The sequence below is a fragment of the Cervus canadensis genome, chromosome 18 (assembly GCF_019320065.1).
Source record: "Cervus canadensis isolate Bull #8, Minnesota chromosome 18, ASM1932006v1, whole genome shotgun sequence".
NCBI lineage: Eukaryota > Metazoa > Chordata > Mammalia > Artiodactyla > Cervidae > Cervus > Cervus canadensis.
Genome location: NC_057403.1, coordinates 29155476 through 29175303, shown reverse-complemented (window position 1 = coordinate 29175303; position 19828 = coordinate 29155476). Strand labels below are relative to the sequence as shown.

The window sequence follows — 19828 nt, the reverse complement described above, 5'->3', positions numbered from 1 at the left end:
GCACGCACAGACAGCTGTGGGCTCCAGAATGGCAGGTGTCAACTGGGTGCTTTTGGCTGCAAGTTAGAGGAGACTCAACTCCAAGTGGCTTTGTGATACGGAGATGGATTATCCAGCACAGCGAGAATCCAGAGGGTAGGCAGTTCCAGAACTGGTGCCTCTGTTCCAGCTGCCCCCATGCCAACATTTTTGCACACCCCTTGGACTTGTGATCTCATGGTCACCTTTGGCTGTGAATGCAGGAGACTCCCAGGGCTGTTCTGTGTCCCCCTCTTCTCTGTGGGTTTGGAGAGGCCAGGGGAACTTACATCATAGCACATAAATGTTCAACCTCACTGTGGTTAAAAAGTCCCTTTGTGCTCCCATCAGGTCATTTTACTCTCCTTTTCCTCTTCTCTCCTCTCCCTATTATTCCACCCTCAAATTCCTGTCCTGTTGTTAAATGCACAGCAGTTTAACCTAACTCTTACTTCTTTTCTTCTTACCATACCTCACCATCCACCTCTTTCCATTTGGGAAAGACCAAAGAATGAAAAAGATGCTGACACGGAGCTCCAACGTCATTAAGTGTCTGAACCAGCAAGTATTTATCTCCTCTAAACTCCATTTACTGGAGGAAATTAACCCCATGTACTTAAGTCACAGTGGGTAGATTTGCAGTTACTTGAAGCCAAATGCTCCCTTAGCAACAGGACCACTGAGTTATATTTCCTAGAACAAAGAAAGCAGACAAAAAAACTGCAAAATGTGCTCTGTGACCAGCTGGGAATATAATTTTTTTTCCCATTGTGTTAAGCACCAGAGTCCTATTTTTAAAAACACATATGGTGCTGTGAGATACACATGAATCCCAAACCTTTACACTTTGTACTCCACCTTAAATGTCATGGGTGAAACCAGGGACACACAAAAGCAAGAAATGTTGAATTCTTGACTTTGTTTTTCAGTTCTTGTTGTTCTTTCAAAGGTTTTTTTTTTTTTTTCCCTCTAGATCCTCTTAAAACTCTACTTTTCTTTAGGGCCATAATGACTGGGTGATGGATGTTTCCGTTAGCAACAACAAGAAATGGATCCTCTCTGCTTCAAAGGTAAAGGTGGTCAACCTCTGAGTGACTTAAAATCTCTATCACGTTTGTGAGAATTGTTGTTAGCAGAAGTGTATTGTCAAGTAAGATTCCTGAGCGTTTCAGTCTGAAAGCCACACCTGGCCAGGCTGTCCCCATCCAAGGAGCTGCCTGAAAATGTGGAAACTGGGTCTTTCCATTTGCTCAAGTGAGAAGTTGCCAGGTATTTCTTTGCACCATCGTTATTTGAACTTTGTTGGAGCAAGAGGCTGTTCAGACTGGCAAATGATGGAGCCAGCTGGGGGCTTTGGAGGGAAAGGGGTCAGCTTGTGGACAAGCAGACCACTCTGAGGTTCCAGGAGTGTCTTCCCTCTCTACTGTCTGTATTCTTTGATTCCCATGCCAAGGGCACATAATGGCTAGCCTGGGACATCCTGAGGGCTGTCCTCCGTGTATGAGCATCAGAGAAGTAGGGTCCCACCTTGTCCCCCAACCTTAATTAGAATCATCTCATTTTCTAGACTGGGGGTTTCTAAATGTATAAAAATGTGGACAAGACCCTGCCTGCCATGATCAACTTGTTAGAGAGCCAGTGCAGGATACTGCAACACCTGACCAAAAAAAAAAAAAAGAACAATAACATAATACATAATAAAAATTATATGCCAATGTGTTGTTACTTTAGCATAAAAATATGAAAAATGATTATGTCAGTTATATCTCAATAAAGCTAGAAAAAGTAAAAATACAAGCAAAGTTCAAAAAAGAGTATTTATTTAAAAATTTATTTACTTGTCTGTCACATAAGTACAATTATTTAAACAAAATAACACTAAAACTGTAACAGTATTATAGTAACCAATAATAGGATAATTAAGCAAATATGGTTAAGAAAAATATGCTTTGTAATATTTCTTTCTGTCCTTTGATACAGCAATTTATTTTGACTTTAAAAAAAGATTTTATTGGTTATTTTAAAAAAGTTTTTTTTATGTGGATCATTTAAAAAATCTTCATTGAATTTGTTACAATATTATTTCTGTATTATGTTTTGGTATTTTTGGCTGCAAGGCATATGGGATCTTAGCTTCCCTGACCTGGGATCAAACCCACACTCCTTGCATTGGAAGGCAAAGTCTTAACCACTGGACCACCAGGGAAGCTCCTTTATTGATTAAGTTTTATAGGCTATATTATTGTACATTCTTAAGATATATAAATGTAAAACTTTTTAAAAATACAATAAGATTGGTTAGACAATACTTTATGTATGTATCTTTTCCAGCTTTACTGAGATGTAATTGACATGTAACACCGTGTCAGGTTAGGAGGTACCAGGTGTGATTTGATACACACATATATTGCAAATGCTTGCCACCATTTGTGCTGTGCTGAGTCGCTTGGATCGTGTCCCACTCTTTGCGAACCTGTGGGGTGTAGCCCACCAGGCTCCTCTGTCCATGGGATTCTCCAGGCAAGAATACGGGAGCGGATGGCCATACCTTCCTGCAGGGGATCTTCCCGACCCAGGTATCAAACCCAGTCTCCTTGCATTGCAGGCAGACTCTTTACCGCCGAGCCAGCGGGGAAGCCCAGTTGTTCGTTGCTCGGTTGTGTCTGACTGTTTGCAAGTCCACAGACTGTAGTCTGCCAGGTTCCTCCTCCATCCATGGAAGTCTCCAGACAAGAATACTGGAGTGGGTAGCCTTTTCCTTCTCCGGGAGATCTTCCCAACCCCAGGATCAAACCCCGGTCTCCTTGTTTTGCAGGCAGATTCTCTACTGTTGGAACCACGGGGAAGCCCGCTTACCACCATAGCCTGAGCTCCACCATGTCATATAATTAGCATTTCTACTTTTGTAACAAGAACATTTAAGATCTGCTTTGTTAGCAAATTTCAAATATATTATACAGGATTATTATCTGTAATCACCATGCTGTACATTAGAGCCCCAGAACTTGTTGATCTTATAATTGGAAGTTTGTATCCTTTGACCCAAATATCTCTCCATTTCCCTCCTGCCCCCGCCCAGCCTCTGGTAACCACTACTCTACTTTCTGTTTTTGTAAATTTCTTTCGTATTTTTTTTTAAGATTCCACATATAATTGGGGTCACACAGTACTTGTCTTTTTCTGTCTGACTTATTTCATTTAGCATAATGCCCTCAACGTTCATCCTTGTCACAAATGGTAGAATTTCCTTATTTCTCATGGCTCAGAGGTTAAAGTGTCTGCCTGCAATGCAGGAGACCTGGGTTCGATCCCTGGGAAGGGAAGATCCCCTGGAGAAGGAAATGGCAACCCACTCCAGTATTCTTGCCTGGAGAATCCCACGGACGGAGGAGACTGGTGGGCTACAGTCCACGGGGTCGCAAAGAGTCAGACACGACTGAGCGACTTAACTCAATAATATCCTATATACACATACACACACACACACATATGCATATTACATCTGCTTTATCCATTCATTCACTGTTGAATATTTAGGTTGTTTTCATACCTTGGTTATTATGAGTAATGCTGCAATGAACATGGGGCTGCAGATATCTCTTTGAGATCCTGTTTTTATTTCCTCTGGATATAAACCCAGAAGAGGAATTCCTGGGTCATGTGATAATTCCATTCTCAATTTTATTTGAGGCTCCTCCAATACTTTTTTCCATAGTGCCTATACCAATTTACATTCCAGCCTATAGTTCGCAACAGTTCCCTTGTCTCCATGTTCTTACCAACACTTAACTTTTTGATAATAGCCATTCTAACAGTAAGGTGATATCTCATTGTGGTTTTGATTTACATTTCCTTAATAATTAGTGATGCTGAGCACATTTTCATGTACCTGTTGGTCATTTGTATGTCTTTTTAGGAAAATTGCTTATTCAGTTTCTCTTTTATAGATGTTGTTGTTATTGAATTCTGTGAGTTTTTTTAAAAGTTTTGAATATAAATATTTTCTCTTTATGGTTTCAGGTCTTATGTTTAAATCTTTAATTCATATGAGTTAATTTTTTCTGAGTTGTATAGACAGGGATCCAATTTCATTCGTCTCTTCTCTTTGTGGTTATCTAGTTCTCCCAGCATTGCTTTTTTAAAAAATCATTTTCTTTTTAAGAATTTATTTATTTGTAAATTAAAGGATAATTGCTTTACAAAATTTTGTTTTCTGTCAAACCTCAACATGAATCAGCCATAGGTGTACATATGTCCCCTCCCTCTTGAACCTCCCTCCCACCTCCCTCCCCATCCCACCCCTCTAGGTTGATGCAGAGCCCCAGTTTGAGTTTCCTGAGACAAACAGCAAATTCCCCTTGGCTATCTATTTTACATATGGTAATGTAAGTTTCCCTGTTACTCTTTCCATACATCTCACCCTCGCCTCCCCTCTCCCCATGTCCGTAGGTCTGTTCTCTATGTCTGTCTCTCCGTTGCTGCCCTGCAAATAAATTCTTTGATACCATCTTTCTAGATTCTGTAGATATGCATTAGTATACAATATTTATCTTTCTCTTTTTGACTTACTTCACTCTGTATAACAGGCTCCAGGTTCACGCACCTCATTAGAACTGACTCAAATGCGTTCCTTTTTATGGCTGAGTAATATTCCATTGTGTATATGTACCACAATTTCTTTATCCATTCATCTATCAATGGACATCTAGGTTGCTTCCATGTTCTAGCTATTGTAAATAGTGCTGCAGTGAACAATGGGATACATGTGTCCTTTTCAATTTTGGTTTCCTCAGGGTATATGCCTAGGAGTGGGATTCCCAGCATTACTTTTGAAGAAACTAATCTTTACTCATTGAGTATTCTTGGTTTCCTCATCAAATTATTCACTGTATAAGTGAGAGTTTATTTCTGGGCTCTGTTTTTATGCTAGTACCATATTGTTTTGGAGAAGGAAATAGCAGCCCACTCCAGTATTCTTGCCTGGAGAATTCCGTGGACAGAGGGACCTGACAGGCTACAGTCCATGGGGTTGCAAAGAGTCGGACACAACTGAGCGACTAACACACACCGTATTGTTTTGGCTACTATGTTGTTGTTATTCAGTCACTCAGTCGTGTCTGACTTGTTGCAACCCCATGACTACAGCACACCAGGCCTCCCTGTCTTTCACTATCTCCCAGAGCTGCTCAAACTTATGTCCATTGAGTCAGTGATGCCATCCAACCATCTCATCCTCTGTTAACCCCTTCTCCTCCTGCCCTCAATCTTCCTCAGCATCAGGGTCTTTTCTAATGAGTCGGCTCTTCGCATCAGGTGGCCAAAGGACTGGAGCTTCAGCTTCAGCATCAGTCCTTCCAATGAATATTCAGGGTTGATTTCCTTTAGGATTAACTTGTCTCATACTTAAAATATATGATTTTATGGTAGGCTAACATTTTAACATCCTTTCTATGACCAGCAATGATAATAGCCATCTTGTAGGCATATGTTTAAGGATGATAACTTCTTCCATTTCTGTAAAACCACTGTTTTTGTTAGTATTAAGTGCTTCTGCACATTTTGAGAAAGTTGAAAAATGACTAAAAAATACTTTGCTTGGGAGAGGCCCAACACCACAGGTAAGCAAATCAGATTCCTTTGTAGGATGTGCAGGCCCTTCAACTGGTAGGATACTTTCATTTATTTTGCTAAGTTAATAGATGAAATGGAATTTCCCAAAATTCATATTTTGGGAATTTGTAGGAATATGTACATGTCTGAGGAATATGTAGATAGATGAGCAGCGTCTAGTTTGTATTTGTGTAAGATGTCAACATGTTTCTGTTTTATATTTTCTACAGTTTCATTAAAATCTTTATAGAAATGAAGATGATATGAAACCCTACCTTTTGAATCAAAGTGTCTAAGAGCTAGGGGGAGCTTTTCCATTGTTGTCATTGTCATGGCTGGACAAATCACTCAATATATTGCAGACCAGAGGTCCCTAACCTTTTTGGCACCAGGGACTGGTTTCATGGAAGACAATCTTTCCATGGACTGGAGCAGGGGATGGTTTCAGGGTGATTCAAGCATATTACATTGATTGTGCACTTTATTTCTACTGTGATCTAGAATGAAATAATTATACAACTCACCATAATGCAGACCAGATCATCAGGCATTGGATTCTCATAAGGAGTGTGCAGCCTACATCCCTCGCCTATGCAGTTCACTGTAGGGTTTTTGTGCCTATGAGAATCTAAAGCCACCACTGATCTTACAGAAGATGGAGTTCAAGTGATGGGGAGCAACTGTAAATATAGATGAAGCTTCGCTGCCTGGCCTGCCACTCATCTCCTGCTATGGAGACCAGTTCCAACAGGCCATGGACCAGTACCATGGCCCAGGGTTTGGGGACCCCTGTTGTAGAGGGCATGATTGTTGATAAAATCTGACAGCTCTGCACTGTAAGGGCCAACATGTATGTCACCAAACTTTCTCCTTTTGTTTTCTCACAGGATATTTACTTGCAAGTGCAGAATCAGAAAATGTAACATGACTTAGTGTGCTATAGTAAATCACCACGGACTTCACCGCTTAACATACATTTAATATCTGAGAGTTCTGTAAGATAGAAGTATGACAAGTTCTCACTGGGATAAAATGAACATGTCAATAGGACTGTATTCCCAGGTGGAGGCACTAGGCAATAATCCACTTCTTTGCCCTTTCCAGCTTCTAGAAGCCAGTCACATTCCCTGGTTTGTGGCCCCTTCTTCCCATCCTCAAAGTCAGCAACATTGTATCTCTCTGTGCCTTTCTTCTGTTGTGACTTATTCCTCTGATGAGAATTTCCAGTTTTAGAAAACTTTGTGGTTATTTTGGGCCCATATGGATAACCCAGAATAATCTCCCTATTTTAAGATCATCTGCTTAGCACCTTTAATTCCCTCTGCAGCCTTAATTCCCCACTGTCATGAAATCTAACGGATTCCCAGGTTTGGGGGATTAAGATGTGGACTCCTTTGGGAGCGGGAGTAGGGTTGGGGGAGATCACATTATTTTGCTGACCACATTCAATTTCATAATCAAAGGAATGATGAGACAATGGATCTGAGTGGTATTCCCAAATTAGTTCAGTGACCAGTGTTTTCTAAGGAGCATAGAACTCTTTTTTAAAAGTCGATTTTATTTTTTAGAGCAGTTTTAGGTTTATATAAAAATTGAGCAAATCATACAGAGTTATATTATAGCCCTACCCTTCAGTTGACAGTATTATTAATACCTTGTGTTAAGTGTGGTATACTTATCACCATTAATGAACCAATATTGATACATAATTATGAATTAACATCCATGGTTTAAGTTTCACACTTTATGTTGCATCCAGTCCAGTTCAGTTGCTCAGTCGTGTCTGACTCTTTGCGACCCCATGAACCGCAGCATGCCAGGCCTCCCTGTCCATCACCAACTCCTGGAGTACACCCAAACCCATGTCCATTGAGTCGGTGATGCCAGCCAATCATCTCATCCTCTGTTGTCCCCTTCTCCTCCTGCCCTCAATCTTTCCTAGCATTAGGGTCTTTTCCAATGAGTCAGTTCTTTGCATCAGGTGGCCAAAGTATTGGAGTTTCAGCTTCAACATCAGTCCTTCCAATGAACACCCAGGACTGATCTCCTTTAGCATGGACTGGTTGGATCTCCTTGCTGTACAAGGGACTCTCAGGAGTCTTCTCCAACACCACAGTTCAAAAGCATCAATTCTTCGGCACTCAGCTTTCTTCACCATCCAACTCTCACATCCATACATGACCACTGGAAAAACCATGAGTCCTAAAAACTCAAATCTTCTTATGCTATACCTGTTCACCCCTCCCCTTCTTCCCCAGAACCCCTGGCAACCATGGGCCTGTTTACTGGCTCCATATTTTTGCCTTTTGCATAATGTTATGTAGTTGGAATCATATAGTATGTAGCCTTTTCAGAGGTGGTTTCTTTCATTTAGAAATATGTATTAAGTCTCCTCATTTTGGTGGCTTGACAGCTGTCTTCTATTTTTTCTCCCTGAATAATACTCCATCACATAAATGAACTACAGTTCATTATTCTCTTATTCAGGGACATCTTGGTTGGTTCCACTCTTGGGGATGTGGGACTTCCAGTGCTAAGGCTAGGATAGTGCTAGACAAACTGGGACAGTTGGTCACCTTAACTCTGTCACTCTGCAGGTGGAAGTTCTCTTCATGTAACCTGGATGCCATGCACCTCCCTGGGTCATCCAAGCCTAATAAGCCCATTTTGTGACTGCTGGTTTCTTGTTTAACTTGTTTTAGGATAGGACCGTGAGGCTATGGAATATTGAAGAAATTGACCAAATTCCCTTGGTAATCGAGCACAAAAAGACCCGGGGCTTAACGGTGAAACAGGTTAGTATTGGGTAAAATGAAGCCAAATGAAGGCTTTCATTAGTTCTCTCTACAAATTAATTTATTTTTTGAACAAATTTCTTGGACAACTGGGGATAAAACTGTGAACAAACAGACTGAAATTTTTGCCCTGAGGGAGCTTACATTTCTAAAAGGGGAGATAAGCAATGAATAAAGAAACAAGAAATGTATGTAGTAAGTCACATGGTCATAGGTACTTTGGAGGAAAATAATAGGAAGGGAACTGGGAGGGCTGGTGGTGTGGCATTCTAAATGGGGGTCAGGAGAGGTCTCATTGAGAAGGTGACATTTGTTCAAAGACTTGGAAGGTGGGGAGGGAGTGAGCTGTGAGCTGTGAAGCTGTTTTAGGGGAAGAACATCCCAGCAGAGGGAACAGCCCATGTGGAGACCCTGAGGCAGGACTGAATCTGGTGCTGAAGAGTGGGAGGAGATGAGGCCCGAGGACATCCTGGAGGAATGGCTGGCACACAGCTGGACCCCGTGTGGGCCTCCTAAGCTCCGTCAGCAGAACCCTGGCCAGGTCCCGTTTCCCATGGATGGAACTCAAGTCCCAGTTCTCTAGTGGATGATCATGGTGGGCACGGCTGTTTCATCAGGTGTAGCCAGGACTTGCCCTGCGCAATGGAGGCCAGTCCCTGCTGGGGCCTTGCAGTGCAGGCACCTGGCTACCCCTTCCCAAAGCTGAGGAGTCCCTGTGGGCCCTTGTGAATCCTGGAATCCCCCAGGTTTGTCTCTGTTCAGAAGGTCACCCAGCTGGTAGCTACCGCTTCTGGGGATGGCTAATTGGCTGAGTGCTGAAGAATGAATGATTTTGAACTGTGGTGTTGGAGAAGACTCTGGAGAGTCCCTTGGACTGCAAGGAGATCCAACCAGTCCATCCTAAAGGAAATCAGTCCTGAAAATTCATTGGAAGGACTGATGCTGAAGCTGAAGCTCCAAGCCTTTGGCCACCTGATGCGAAGAGCCGACTCATTGGAAAAGACTCTGAGGCTGGGAAAGATTGAAGGCAGGAGGAGAAGGGGGAGACAGAGGATGAGATGGTTGGATGGCATCACTGACTCGATGGACATGAGTTTGAGCAAACTTGGGGAGATAGTGAAGGACAGGGAGGCCTGGCGTGCTGCAGTCCATGGGGTTGCAAAGAGTCAGACATGACTTAGAGATGGAACAACAGCAGCAGCAATTGGGGAGTGGCACTGGAGGCAGGGAGGTGATGGGTGGGTCCCCCATGGAACCGCATCTCTGTGGCCAGCTGATCCTCATGGTCTTTGCAGCCATGTTGGCCCTTAGGCCCTGGAAGCTGACTGGCCACAGAGCAGTGCTTGTGTCTCCACCTGCCACCGGGGCGGGATCCAGGGGCTGCCTCCTCTGAGCTCTGCTGTCCTGGGCTTGGGTTGTGGGGAATTATGCTATAGAATAAAGTAGGTAAAGGATCAAATACATTTCTTTCTTGTAAAAGGAAGGAAAGAAAGAAACCTACTTGAAGCTGTAGCAAAGATGAGCTTGCTGCATTTGACTTGCTATGAATCAATGTGAGAAATCCTGGAGGCCAGGTTTCCCAGAGGACCTACCCTGGGTGGGGTTTGCCCCGCCTCCCCTGCAGGCTTTGAGGCCCTAGAGAGGGCAAGGGTGGCAAAGCATAGGGGCTTGGAGAGCCAGGGTGGAGACCAGGCTGGTCTCGGGGTACCATGCTATGGTGGGAACCTCTGAGAGACCTCTGTTCAGGGCCCAAGAGCCCATCCCATGGTGCTGCTCACTTGTTGGTGGGAAAATGTGACAAGCGAGCTGTGCCACTGTACCCACTGTCCTCTGAGTGCTTCGGCCAGAAACAGGCTGAGACAGAGGAGGATGTTCAGCATCTTTATCATGTTGCAGCTTTGTTCAGAAGTCTTGCCTACTTGATGCTCAAAAGCTAGGTGTCCCCAGGATGTCAGGTAGTTGGGATACCCCTTGGCTCTGCAGTTTTGCTCTGCAGAGAGCAGAGGGCAATAGTTAGACACCCACCCCCAGTCCTTGCCATTGTCAAGTGGCTTTCCACTTCCCCCTCCCCCTCACCCACTGCTGGGACCCCACAGCAGGGGACATGAGTTGGCAGGACCTGTGTAGCTTTTGTGAGGGAAGAGAGGGGAAAGCCTGAGCTCATTCTCTCTCAGCGGCCTGCAGTTTCCATCCTTGTGGGCTTAGAGACCCCAGAGAGGACAGGCAGCGCTTGCCTCGGCCCGGCCCCAGGTGGTTGGATCAGGGGGAAGAATTCTAAACTGTATGCCTCCATCTCCTCTGATCAGTACCTCCTTTCTACTCTTTTAAACTATTTCATGTCAGTGCGAAGAATGTGACAGGCCTTTCTCCATCTATGAAAGCGACATCTTTTCTGAAACAGTCACCAAATGTGTGTTCTGCCGGATGAATGCGACAGACTTGTCAACAGAGGCCTCACAGTCATCAGAAGGGGAGGCCTCCCAGTCATCAGAAGGGGAGCCCTCACTGTCAAGGGAGAGCAGCCCAGATGAGGAAGGCTGATGGCCACAAGACCCTTTGGGTGACTTGAGCCCAGGTCATCTGTCACTTAGGCTTGGGGGCTCTGCGGAGACCTTTCTCTGGGGCCCCTCCCCAGTGGGTGGGCCCATCAGACTAAGGCAGGGGCCAGGCCAGGCTCTGGCTGGACTCCCACCACTGGTTGGCCTCCTCAGCTCCCCAGCACCTCGGGGATCCTTTTGTCTGTAGTTTTCATGCAGAATAAATCTAGATGCTTTTGGGAAACAGTGCGCGTGTGAATTCTAGAAACATTTTTGCTATTTCTATGTCCTGGTATTCATCCTGTCTCATTTTGGGAACATGTTCTGGTCTCTGGATTTGCCCTGTAAAGCAGTCATTGGGTGCTGGCACCAGCAACCCTTGAGGAAGGGTCTGTGGAATAAAGAGGAAGCTGTGTAGCCCCCTCTGTGGAAGGGACTGTACTGTGGCCCTGTGGATGCTCCCAGATGGTCACCTGCCCAGAGCTGGGGAAGGTCTGGTTAGGCAGGTAGGTGGAGGGCATCTCCATCACAGAATGTTGCTTGTTTTCCACCCCAGTGTCTTCAATTTCCAGAATGTCCATGCATGTGTACAGCCTCCTTCCTGCTTCCACAGCGTCCAATACAATGTAAATCAATTACTTCACAAAGAGCGAAGGTTTCAGGTAAACCAGAAGGGCCCTCTTTTCCATTTGGTATGGCTTACAGGATTCCCATCAGGTTTCCCTGGTGACTCAGATGGTAAAGCATCCGCCTGCAGTGCGGGAGACCTGGGTTTGATCCCTGGGTTGGGAAGATCCCCTGGAGGAGGGCATGGCGACCCTCTCCAGTATTCTTGCCTGGAGAATCCCATGGACAGAGGAGCCTGGCAGGCGGCATCCTGGCTACCCCCATGGGGTCACAAAGAGTCTGCTACAACTGAGCGACTAAGCACAGCACAGGATTTCCATCAAGTATCATTAGTATGCCCCTTGGTCTCTCTTAAAAACTTAGGTGCAGGACTGATTTACTTAATGTTAATTGACTGGCATCCTATAATTCTGTCCAAGAGCACCATGACCTGGTAGTCATTGTCTGGGCTGGCCCTTGTGCTTGTTGCTGCCCTCCTTCCTCTCAACTGGGGTGACTGCCCAGCTTCCGCAGACTGTTCAGTATTTATCCATTAATTTACAAGAATGATGATGGATGGTACACAGCAAAACTCCACTGAATGGCCTCCCCATAACTGGACTCTTTTTGGAAGAGAAGTCTTATCCCTTCTCCCCCACACGAAGACACTCAGAGATTATTTTTCCTCAATGCGGAGGAGGATGGACAGCCTGCATGTACCAACATTGTCCCCAGGGACGGACACTTAAGGTTGCTTCTCCTTTTTGACTATTACAGACAGTGCTGGAATGAACCTTCTTGTGTACATAGGTCTGCAGAGACTGACATTCCTCCTGTGGATGAAACTCTCCCACTGGAGAAATCTCTGGGTCAATGAATTAGCAGGTTTCGGAGTTGTTGCTGCTCAAAAGCCCTCTGAAAAGTGTTGGGACGAAGGGGCTGATGTGTCTGAGTGAGGAGCCCCAGAAGGCGTAAATAAGAAGCTTTGGTGGGCAGGGCTCTGCTTTTCTCTGGCAGCGGAATCCTCCCATGTATGGTGTTGATGCTCCAAGGGCGGCAGCCTAGGCCCCTTGAAGTTCTGGATCCTTCAGTGCTTGTTCAGGGTCCCCTCAGTGCCCCGGGATTCTTTCTGTGCTCAGGGCCCGCGGAAGAGGCCCAGTGGAACCTAGAGGTCTGGGGTCGACCGGCGGGCGAATGTGCCCCCAGAACTGGCGGCGCCCGAGATCACGGTGGCTAGCGTGCGGCTGAGGAGGGCAATCGGCTTCCCAGGCTGAGGGCGCCAGTGCCATGGCCCGACGCGTGGTCACCGTGAGACCACCGCCGGCTGCCGGCGGCCAGGCCGCGCTCGCGGGGCCGGGATCTCTGGAGCGGGAGGGGCTCGGCCTTGCCGGACAGCCTGGGGCTTCCCTGCACCAGTTATGGAGGGCCGGGGACCGGACCTTGCGCGAGCATCCCCTAAAGACGGGCCATCCGGGCTCCACGTAGGGGAGCAGATATCACAACACTGAGCTCACCGCCCCACTCAGCTCATGGTCAGAGCTTCCGGTTTCAGAGTACTCCGGGTCTAAGTTGCCAGAGACAGAGACTTCACACTGCGCACGCGTCACCCACAGGCATAGCTTGTGCGCATGCGCGCAGCATATGTAGTAAATACTGATGAGGAACAGATTCGCAAAGCAGAAACGCGGGTGGCGCCGTGGCTTAGTTGGTTAAAGCGCCTGTCTAGTAAACAGGAGATCCTGGGTTCGAATCCCAGCGGTGCCTCAACCGAGCGTCCCGGCTCTCTTTTTACCCACACTCAATTTTGCCACGCCCTCTGCCCGGTTCCTCCTCGCTTTGGGGGTGTGACAGGAGGCTTTCTTGTTGTTCAGTCGCTTAGTCGTGTCTGACCCTTTGCGACCCGTGGGGTGGCAGCACGCCAGGCTTTCCTGGACTTCTTTATCTCCGGGAGTTTGCTCAAACTCAGGTCCGTGGAGTCGGTGATGCCATCCAACCCTCTCATCCTCTGTCTCCTTTTCTACTGCCTTCAGTCTTTCCTAGCATCAGGGAAAAGAGCTTAATAAGCCATTTTAGTCACCTCCTGCCCGTGGCGCGGTGGGGCACTGGCCCTCCTCTGAGTCCCTAGTTTCTTGAGTGGCGGGGGATCACTGACGCGGGCTTCGGTGCCGAGGGGAAGCCCGCTGGAGGCGGCGCGGGACTTGCCTTTAGCCGTGGGAACACTCCGGGGTTGGAGACCTGCACAGGTTCCGCGGCGGCTGCGTGCGGGAGGCCGAGCCCTGGCGCTCCTCCGTCGATTTCTCCCTGCTGGGCGCCCCTCACACAGGCCTCCCGACTTACTCCCCTCTTCCCAGCCACACGATCCGGATCATCGTTCCCCAGACTGAAAGACGGGTTCGACGAGGTCATGGGAGGCCCACAGTCGCCGGGGAGAGCGGAGGATTGAACCCCGCCAGAGCGGCTCTCGGAGTGATGAAAGTATGACATTTCCAGGGAGGGAGCCCCGAATGGGACTCCCTGGGCCAAGCTTAGAGCCAGCTTCTCCGAGGTGCCCCCTGTGAGGCTGGATCCTAAGGCCCGGAGCTGCACAAGTAGATACATGATTGTGGGTTCTGACCCCGAGCAATTGTATCGGAGTCTCTGGCGGGGTCAGTGAGGCCTTGGAATGAAAAGAACAAGCTATCTGGGAATTCTCTTGTCAACCTCAACAATATTCCTGTTAGATACTTCAGGACAGTCCCGACGAGTTGCAGAAATCGCAGTTTATGGCATCAGCCTCTGTACCCAGATCACCTGCTCCAGAAGCTGCTCCTTTCTCGCCTTCTCCCATGGGTCTGACTGAGGGTGTGTGTGTGTGTGTGTGTGTGTGTGTGTGTGTGTTGGTCAGTTCTTGCCCTTTGCAGCTTGTTTGGTTTTGTTTGGTGTTGCAAAGGAAAACTTGCAGGAATACTTTGAGGCTTTGTATTTCTGATAGGAGAATCTTCCTAACCCAATTGGAGAAGACTTTACTGGTCATAGGGCTTGAGTCATTGTGGTGCTGCATTTTTTTTTTCCCCTGTCACATCTTTACTGCTAGTCTGAGGTATTCTGAGGCAGTTTTGAGCATTTGCCTATTAGATAGATAAGGGGAGTCCTTGGTTGGGGAGTGTGAATCTGGGTCTTAGGGAAAGTCAGCTGGAGAAAAGCATCTGTGAGCTGTCATCCCTGTGTGCTGGCTTACCTGGTTGCTCAGATGGTAAGGAATCCACCCGCAATGCAGGAGTCCTGGGTTTGATCCCTGGGTTGGGAAGACCCCCTGGAGAAGGGCATGGCAACCCACTCCAACATTCTCTTTTTCTTTTTTACATTAAAATTTTTTTTTAAATTGAAGGATAATTGCTGTACAGAATTTTGTTATTTCCTGTTAAACTTCAACATGAATCAGCCATAGGTATACATATGTCCCCTCCCTTTTGAACCTCCCTCCCATCCCCCTCCCCACCCCACCCCTCTAGGTTGATACAGAGCCCCTGTTAGAGTTTCCTGAGCCAGACAGCAAATTCCCCTTGGCTATCTATTTTACATATGATAATATAAGTTTCCATGTTACTCTTTCCATACATCTCACCCTGTCCTCCCCTCTCCCCATGTCCATATGTCTATTCTCTATGTCTGTTTCTCCATTGCTGCCCTGTAAATAAGTACTTCAGTACCATTTTTCTAGATTCCATATATATGCATTAGAATACAATATTTATCTTTCTCTTTTTGACTTACTTCACTCTGTATAATAGGCTCTAGGTTCATCCACCTCATTAGAACTGACTCAAATGCATTCCTTTTTATGGCTGAGTAATATTCCTTTGTATATATGTACCACAACTTCTTTATCCATTCATCTGTTGATGGACACCTAGGTTGCTTCCATGTTCTAGCTATTGTAAATAGTGCTGCAGTGAACAATGGGATACATGTGTCTTTTTCAATATTGGTTTCCTCAGGGTATATGCCTATGAGTGGGATTGCTGGGTCATATGGTGGTTTTATTCCTAGTTTTTTAAGGAATCTCCATACGGTCTTCCATAGTGGCTGTATCAATTTACATTCCTACCAACAGTGCAAGAGCATTTCCTTTTCTCCACACCCTCTCCAGCATTTATTTTTGAAGATGGCCATTCTGACTGGTGTGAGGTGATATCTCATTGTAGTTTTTACTTGCATTTCTCTAATAATGAGTGATGTGGAGCATCTTTTCATGTGCTTGTCAGCCATCTGTATGTCTTCTTTGGCAAAATGTCTGTTTAGGTCTTTTTCCTACTTTTTGATTTCCTACTTTTTGATTCAGTACCATTTTTTTTCCTACTTTTTGTTTTTCTGGTATTGAGTTGTATGAGCTGCTTGTATATTTTGGAAATTAATCCTTTGTCAGTTGTTTCTTTTGCTATTCTTTTCTCCCATTCTGAGGGTTGTCTCTTCACCTTGCTTATAGTTTCCTTTGCTGTGCAAAAGCTTTTAAGTTTAATCAGGTCCCACTTGTTTACTTTTGTTTTTATTTCTATTACTCTAGGAGGTGGGTCATACAGGATCTTGCTTTGATTTAGGTCATCAAGTGTTCTGCCTATGTTTTCCTCTAAGAGTTTTATAGTTTCTGGTCTTACATTTATGACTTTAATCCATTTTGAGTTTATTTTTGTGTATGGTGTAAGGAAGTGTTCTAATTTCATTCTTTTACGTGTGGCTGTCCAGTTTTCTCAGCACCATTTATTGAAGAGGCTGTCTTTGCCCCATTGTATATTCTTGCCTCCTTTGTCAAAAATAAGGTGCCCATAGGTGCATGGGTTTATTTCTGGGCTTTCTATCTTGTTCCATTGGTCTATATTTCTGTTTTTGTGACAATACCCACTCCAGTGTTCTTGACTGGATAATTCTATGGATGGAGGAGCCTGGCGGGCTACACAACCCATGGGGTCACAAAGAGTCGGACACGCCTGAGTGACTAAGCACACACAGCCTTGCCTGCAGCAGGTGACTCTGAAGATGTGCTATGGGTGAACACTCCTGGGCAGTGAGCAAAGCCAGAAAAGAGATTGAGGCCCAGGGTTGAGCCCAACCCTCCTTCTTTTCTTTTAAAAATGTCATGCTATTTCTGCTTGGGGACTTTCTACTTGCTATGCCCTGCACTTGGAATGCTATATCCTGGGTCTTTGGCAGAAATGGATCTTTCTCCTCTCTTGGCGGTCAATACGTGTATCACTTCTTTGGGAGGCCCCCTGTTACCATGCTTTGTACAGGTTCCTCTAGGTCAGCATCCCATACCTCATCTTGATTATTTCCTTATAACCTTTTCACAGTCTGAAATCATTTTGTCTCTTGTCCACTTCCTCAAAAAGCATTAAGCCTGGGCAGGTGGGCAGCCTCATATATCTGTCTACCTAATGATGCTTGGACCATGATAGGCATTTGTGGACACATGACTCTTTTTTTAAAATATATGTATTTGGCTGTGCTAGGTGTTAGTTTTGGCACGCAGGATCTTTGATCTTCATTATGGAAAGGGACATCTTTACTAGCAGCAGGCAAACTCTTAGTTGTGACAAGTGGGATCTGATTCCCTGACCAGGGATTGAACCTGGGTTTTCTGCATTGGGAGCATGGACTCTTAGCCAGTGGACTGCCAAGGAAGCCCCTGGACACATGACTTTTTAAAAATTGAACATATTATATTGATTGGATTATGCATTTGAGGAAATTTTTTTGGACAGTTAGTTCAAATACTGTAAGGCAGCAGTTTTCAAAATGTGGTTCCTGGAACCCTAGGGATCCCTAAGACTCTCTTAGGTGGTCGAATCTACTTTCATGATTTTATTGTTATGTCACTTTCTCACTGTGCTGACATTGTCATTGATGGGCTGCGATATGTCAGCACAGATGCAGGTAAATTCAAGGCAGTGGCACCGCAGGGCCCTAGTTATCATTATATTTATTCTTCTCTACTACACTTCCAGAATTCCCTGGTGGCTCAGATGGTAAAGATGTTTGTTTGTTTTACTCGCTCAGTCATATCCGACTCTTTGCTACCCCATGGACTATATATAGCAAAATCTCCTCTGTATGTGGAATTCTCCAGGCAAGAATACTGGAATGGGTTGCCATTTCCTTCTCCAGGTGGTAAAGAATCTGCCTGCAATTCGGGAGACCTGAGTTTGATCCCTGGGTCCGGAAGATTCCCTGGAGAAGGAAATGGCAACCCACTCCAGTATTCTTGCCTGGAAAATCCCATGGACAGAGGAACCTAGTGGGCTACAGTCCATGGGGTTGCAAAGAGTGGGACATGATTGGGCAACTTCACTTTGACTACACTTTCACAGAAAAAAAGCCAGTTTCCCTTAAGAATGTGCTTATGAAGCAGTAAGCATTATTAATTTTATTAAATCTTAACACAAGTACTTTAATATTTTGTGTGAGGAAATGGGAAGTAGGCAAAGAGCCCTTCTGCCAAGTATCATGGTTCAGTGGTTGTTTTGAGAAAAAGTACTTGTGTGATTGTTTATCAGGTGACAGGACAACTGTTTTCACAGAACACCATTTCCACTTGAAAAGATAACCGACAGGCAAACTATGCTTATTCACACTTGGGTATTTAATACACATCTTAAAAATGAATAAAGTGAACCTATCACTTCAAAGAAACCAACTGACAGTATTTGTTGCCAATGATAAAATGTGGATTTCTAAACCAAAACACAAGTTTCAGAAAAGTTGTATCTACCACCATGAGCTCAACAGTTTTCCAGTATTTTAAAACTTTCTGGGACTTCCCTGGTGGTCCAGTGGTTAAGAATCTGCCTTAGAACCTTGGTGGGGGTACTAGGTGTAGGATAAAAGAAGAATATCCACAATTTTCTGGAAAAAGCTATTAAAATACTCCTCCATTTTCCATCTACATATTGCTCTGAGGACATATTGTCTTCTATTTCAACCAAGATAGCATATCACAGCAGACTGAATGCAGGAATAGATATGACAATTCAGCTGCCTTCTGTTAAACCCAACATAAAAGAGATTTGCAAACTGTAAAACAATGCCATCCTTCTCACTCAGTTTTATTTTATTTTGTAAATAGTTTCATACAAAATGTTATTTAACTTGTAATTTTGTTACTTTGAAACAGTGTTTTAAAGTTATTATTAAAACTTGTTACTTTAAAACATTAATATTTATAAATTTTTCTCAATTTTAATTTCTAATATCTCAAATATTGATAAATATATTCCAAATAAAAACTTCTTTGGGATCCTCAGTAATTTTAAAGAGTACAAAGAGATCTCAAGGTAAAAAGAATTGAGAACCACTGTTTTAGTGAAAAAGCTTTCGGAGCCTTGAAGGATTTTAAGAGAGGTGGGATAAGAGAGAGTGTTGGGATATGTGTGAGGGGTTGCATGCGTTCCCTTAATAAAACAACTTTGAATTATGGTCACTGAGGATTGGAATGTTGTGACAGCATCATTTTCATTGACCAATGACTCCTTTGATAGTGTTGAGTGAATTATCTTGATGACAAAATTATGATTTAGGTAAAGTTTTGAAATCATATATGAAAGTTCAAATAAGAAATGTATAGACTGGAACTTCCGTGCTTGTTCAGTGGCTAAGACTACACACTCCAAATGCAGGGGGCCTGGGTTTGATCTCTGGTCAGGGAACTAGATCCCACATGCCACAGCTAAAGATCTAGCACAGTCAAATAAAGGAATAATAAATAAATATTAAAAAAGAAATGTATAGACCAAGATATATGTGAAGCAGTATAGTCTGTGTTGAGGAGGGCATGGCAACCCACTCCAGTATTCTTGCCTGGAGAATTCCCGTGGACAGAGGAGCCTGGCAGGCTACAGTCCATGAGGTCACAAAGAGTCGGACACAACTAAGCCGCTAAGCCCAGCACGTCAGCTGTGTTAATGGGTAAGAACATTGACTCTGGAACCAGACTGCTTTGGCAGGTCCTAGCTGTGTGTTTGTTGCCGGTGATAAATGTTGGGCACATTTCTTATCCTCTCTGGGGCTCAGTTTCTGCACATGTAAAATGAGAATAATAATAATTGCCTCATTTGGTTGTCCTAAAGACTAAACGAATTATTTTCACCCTTAGATCACATAGAGAAAGTACTTCATAAGGGTTTACTGTTAGGCTTTCAATTGATTGGATAAGGCCCACCCAGGTTAGGGAGTAATATGCTTTACTGAGTTCATAGGCTTCACTCCGTAATTACTAGGTAATTACCCAGT

The 19828-nt window shown here is 44.7% G+C and overlaps 1 protein-coding gene and 1 non-coding gene across 2 annotated transcripts in view; both read left to right on the top strand.

The window, feature by feature from the left end:
* Window positions 1-11301, top strand: part of WDR88 (WD repeat domain 88) — a 45674-nt gene extending 34373 nt beyond the window's left edge. The window contains exons 9-11 of the mRNA XM_043437158.1: window positions 1020-1088; window positions 8331-8423; window positions 10767-11301. Coding sequence (XP_043293093.1) covers window positions 1020-1088; window positions 8331-8423; window positions 10767-10964 — 360 coding nt within the window. The 3' untranslated portion in view covers window positions 10965-11301. The remainder of the gene's footprint in view (window positions 1-1019; window positions 1089-8330; window positions 8424-10766) is intronic.
* Window positions 11302-13256: 1955 nt separating this feature from the next.
* Window positions 13257-13330, top strand: TRNAT-AGU. Its single transcript has one exon. It is a non-coding gene; the product is annotated as a tRNA-Thr (tRNA).
* The last annotated feature ends 6498 nt before the right edge of the window (window positions 13331-19828 follow it).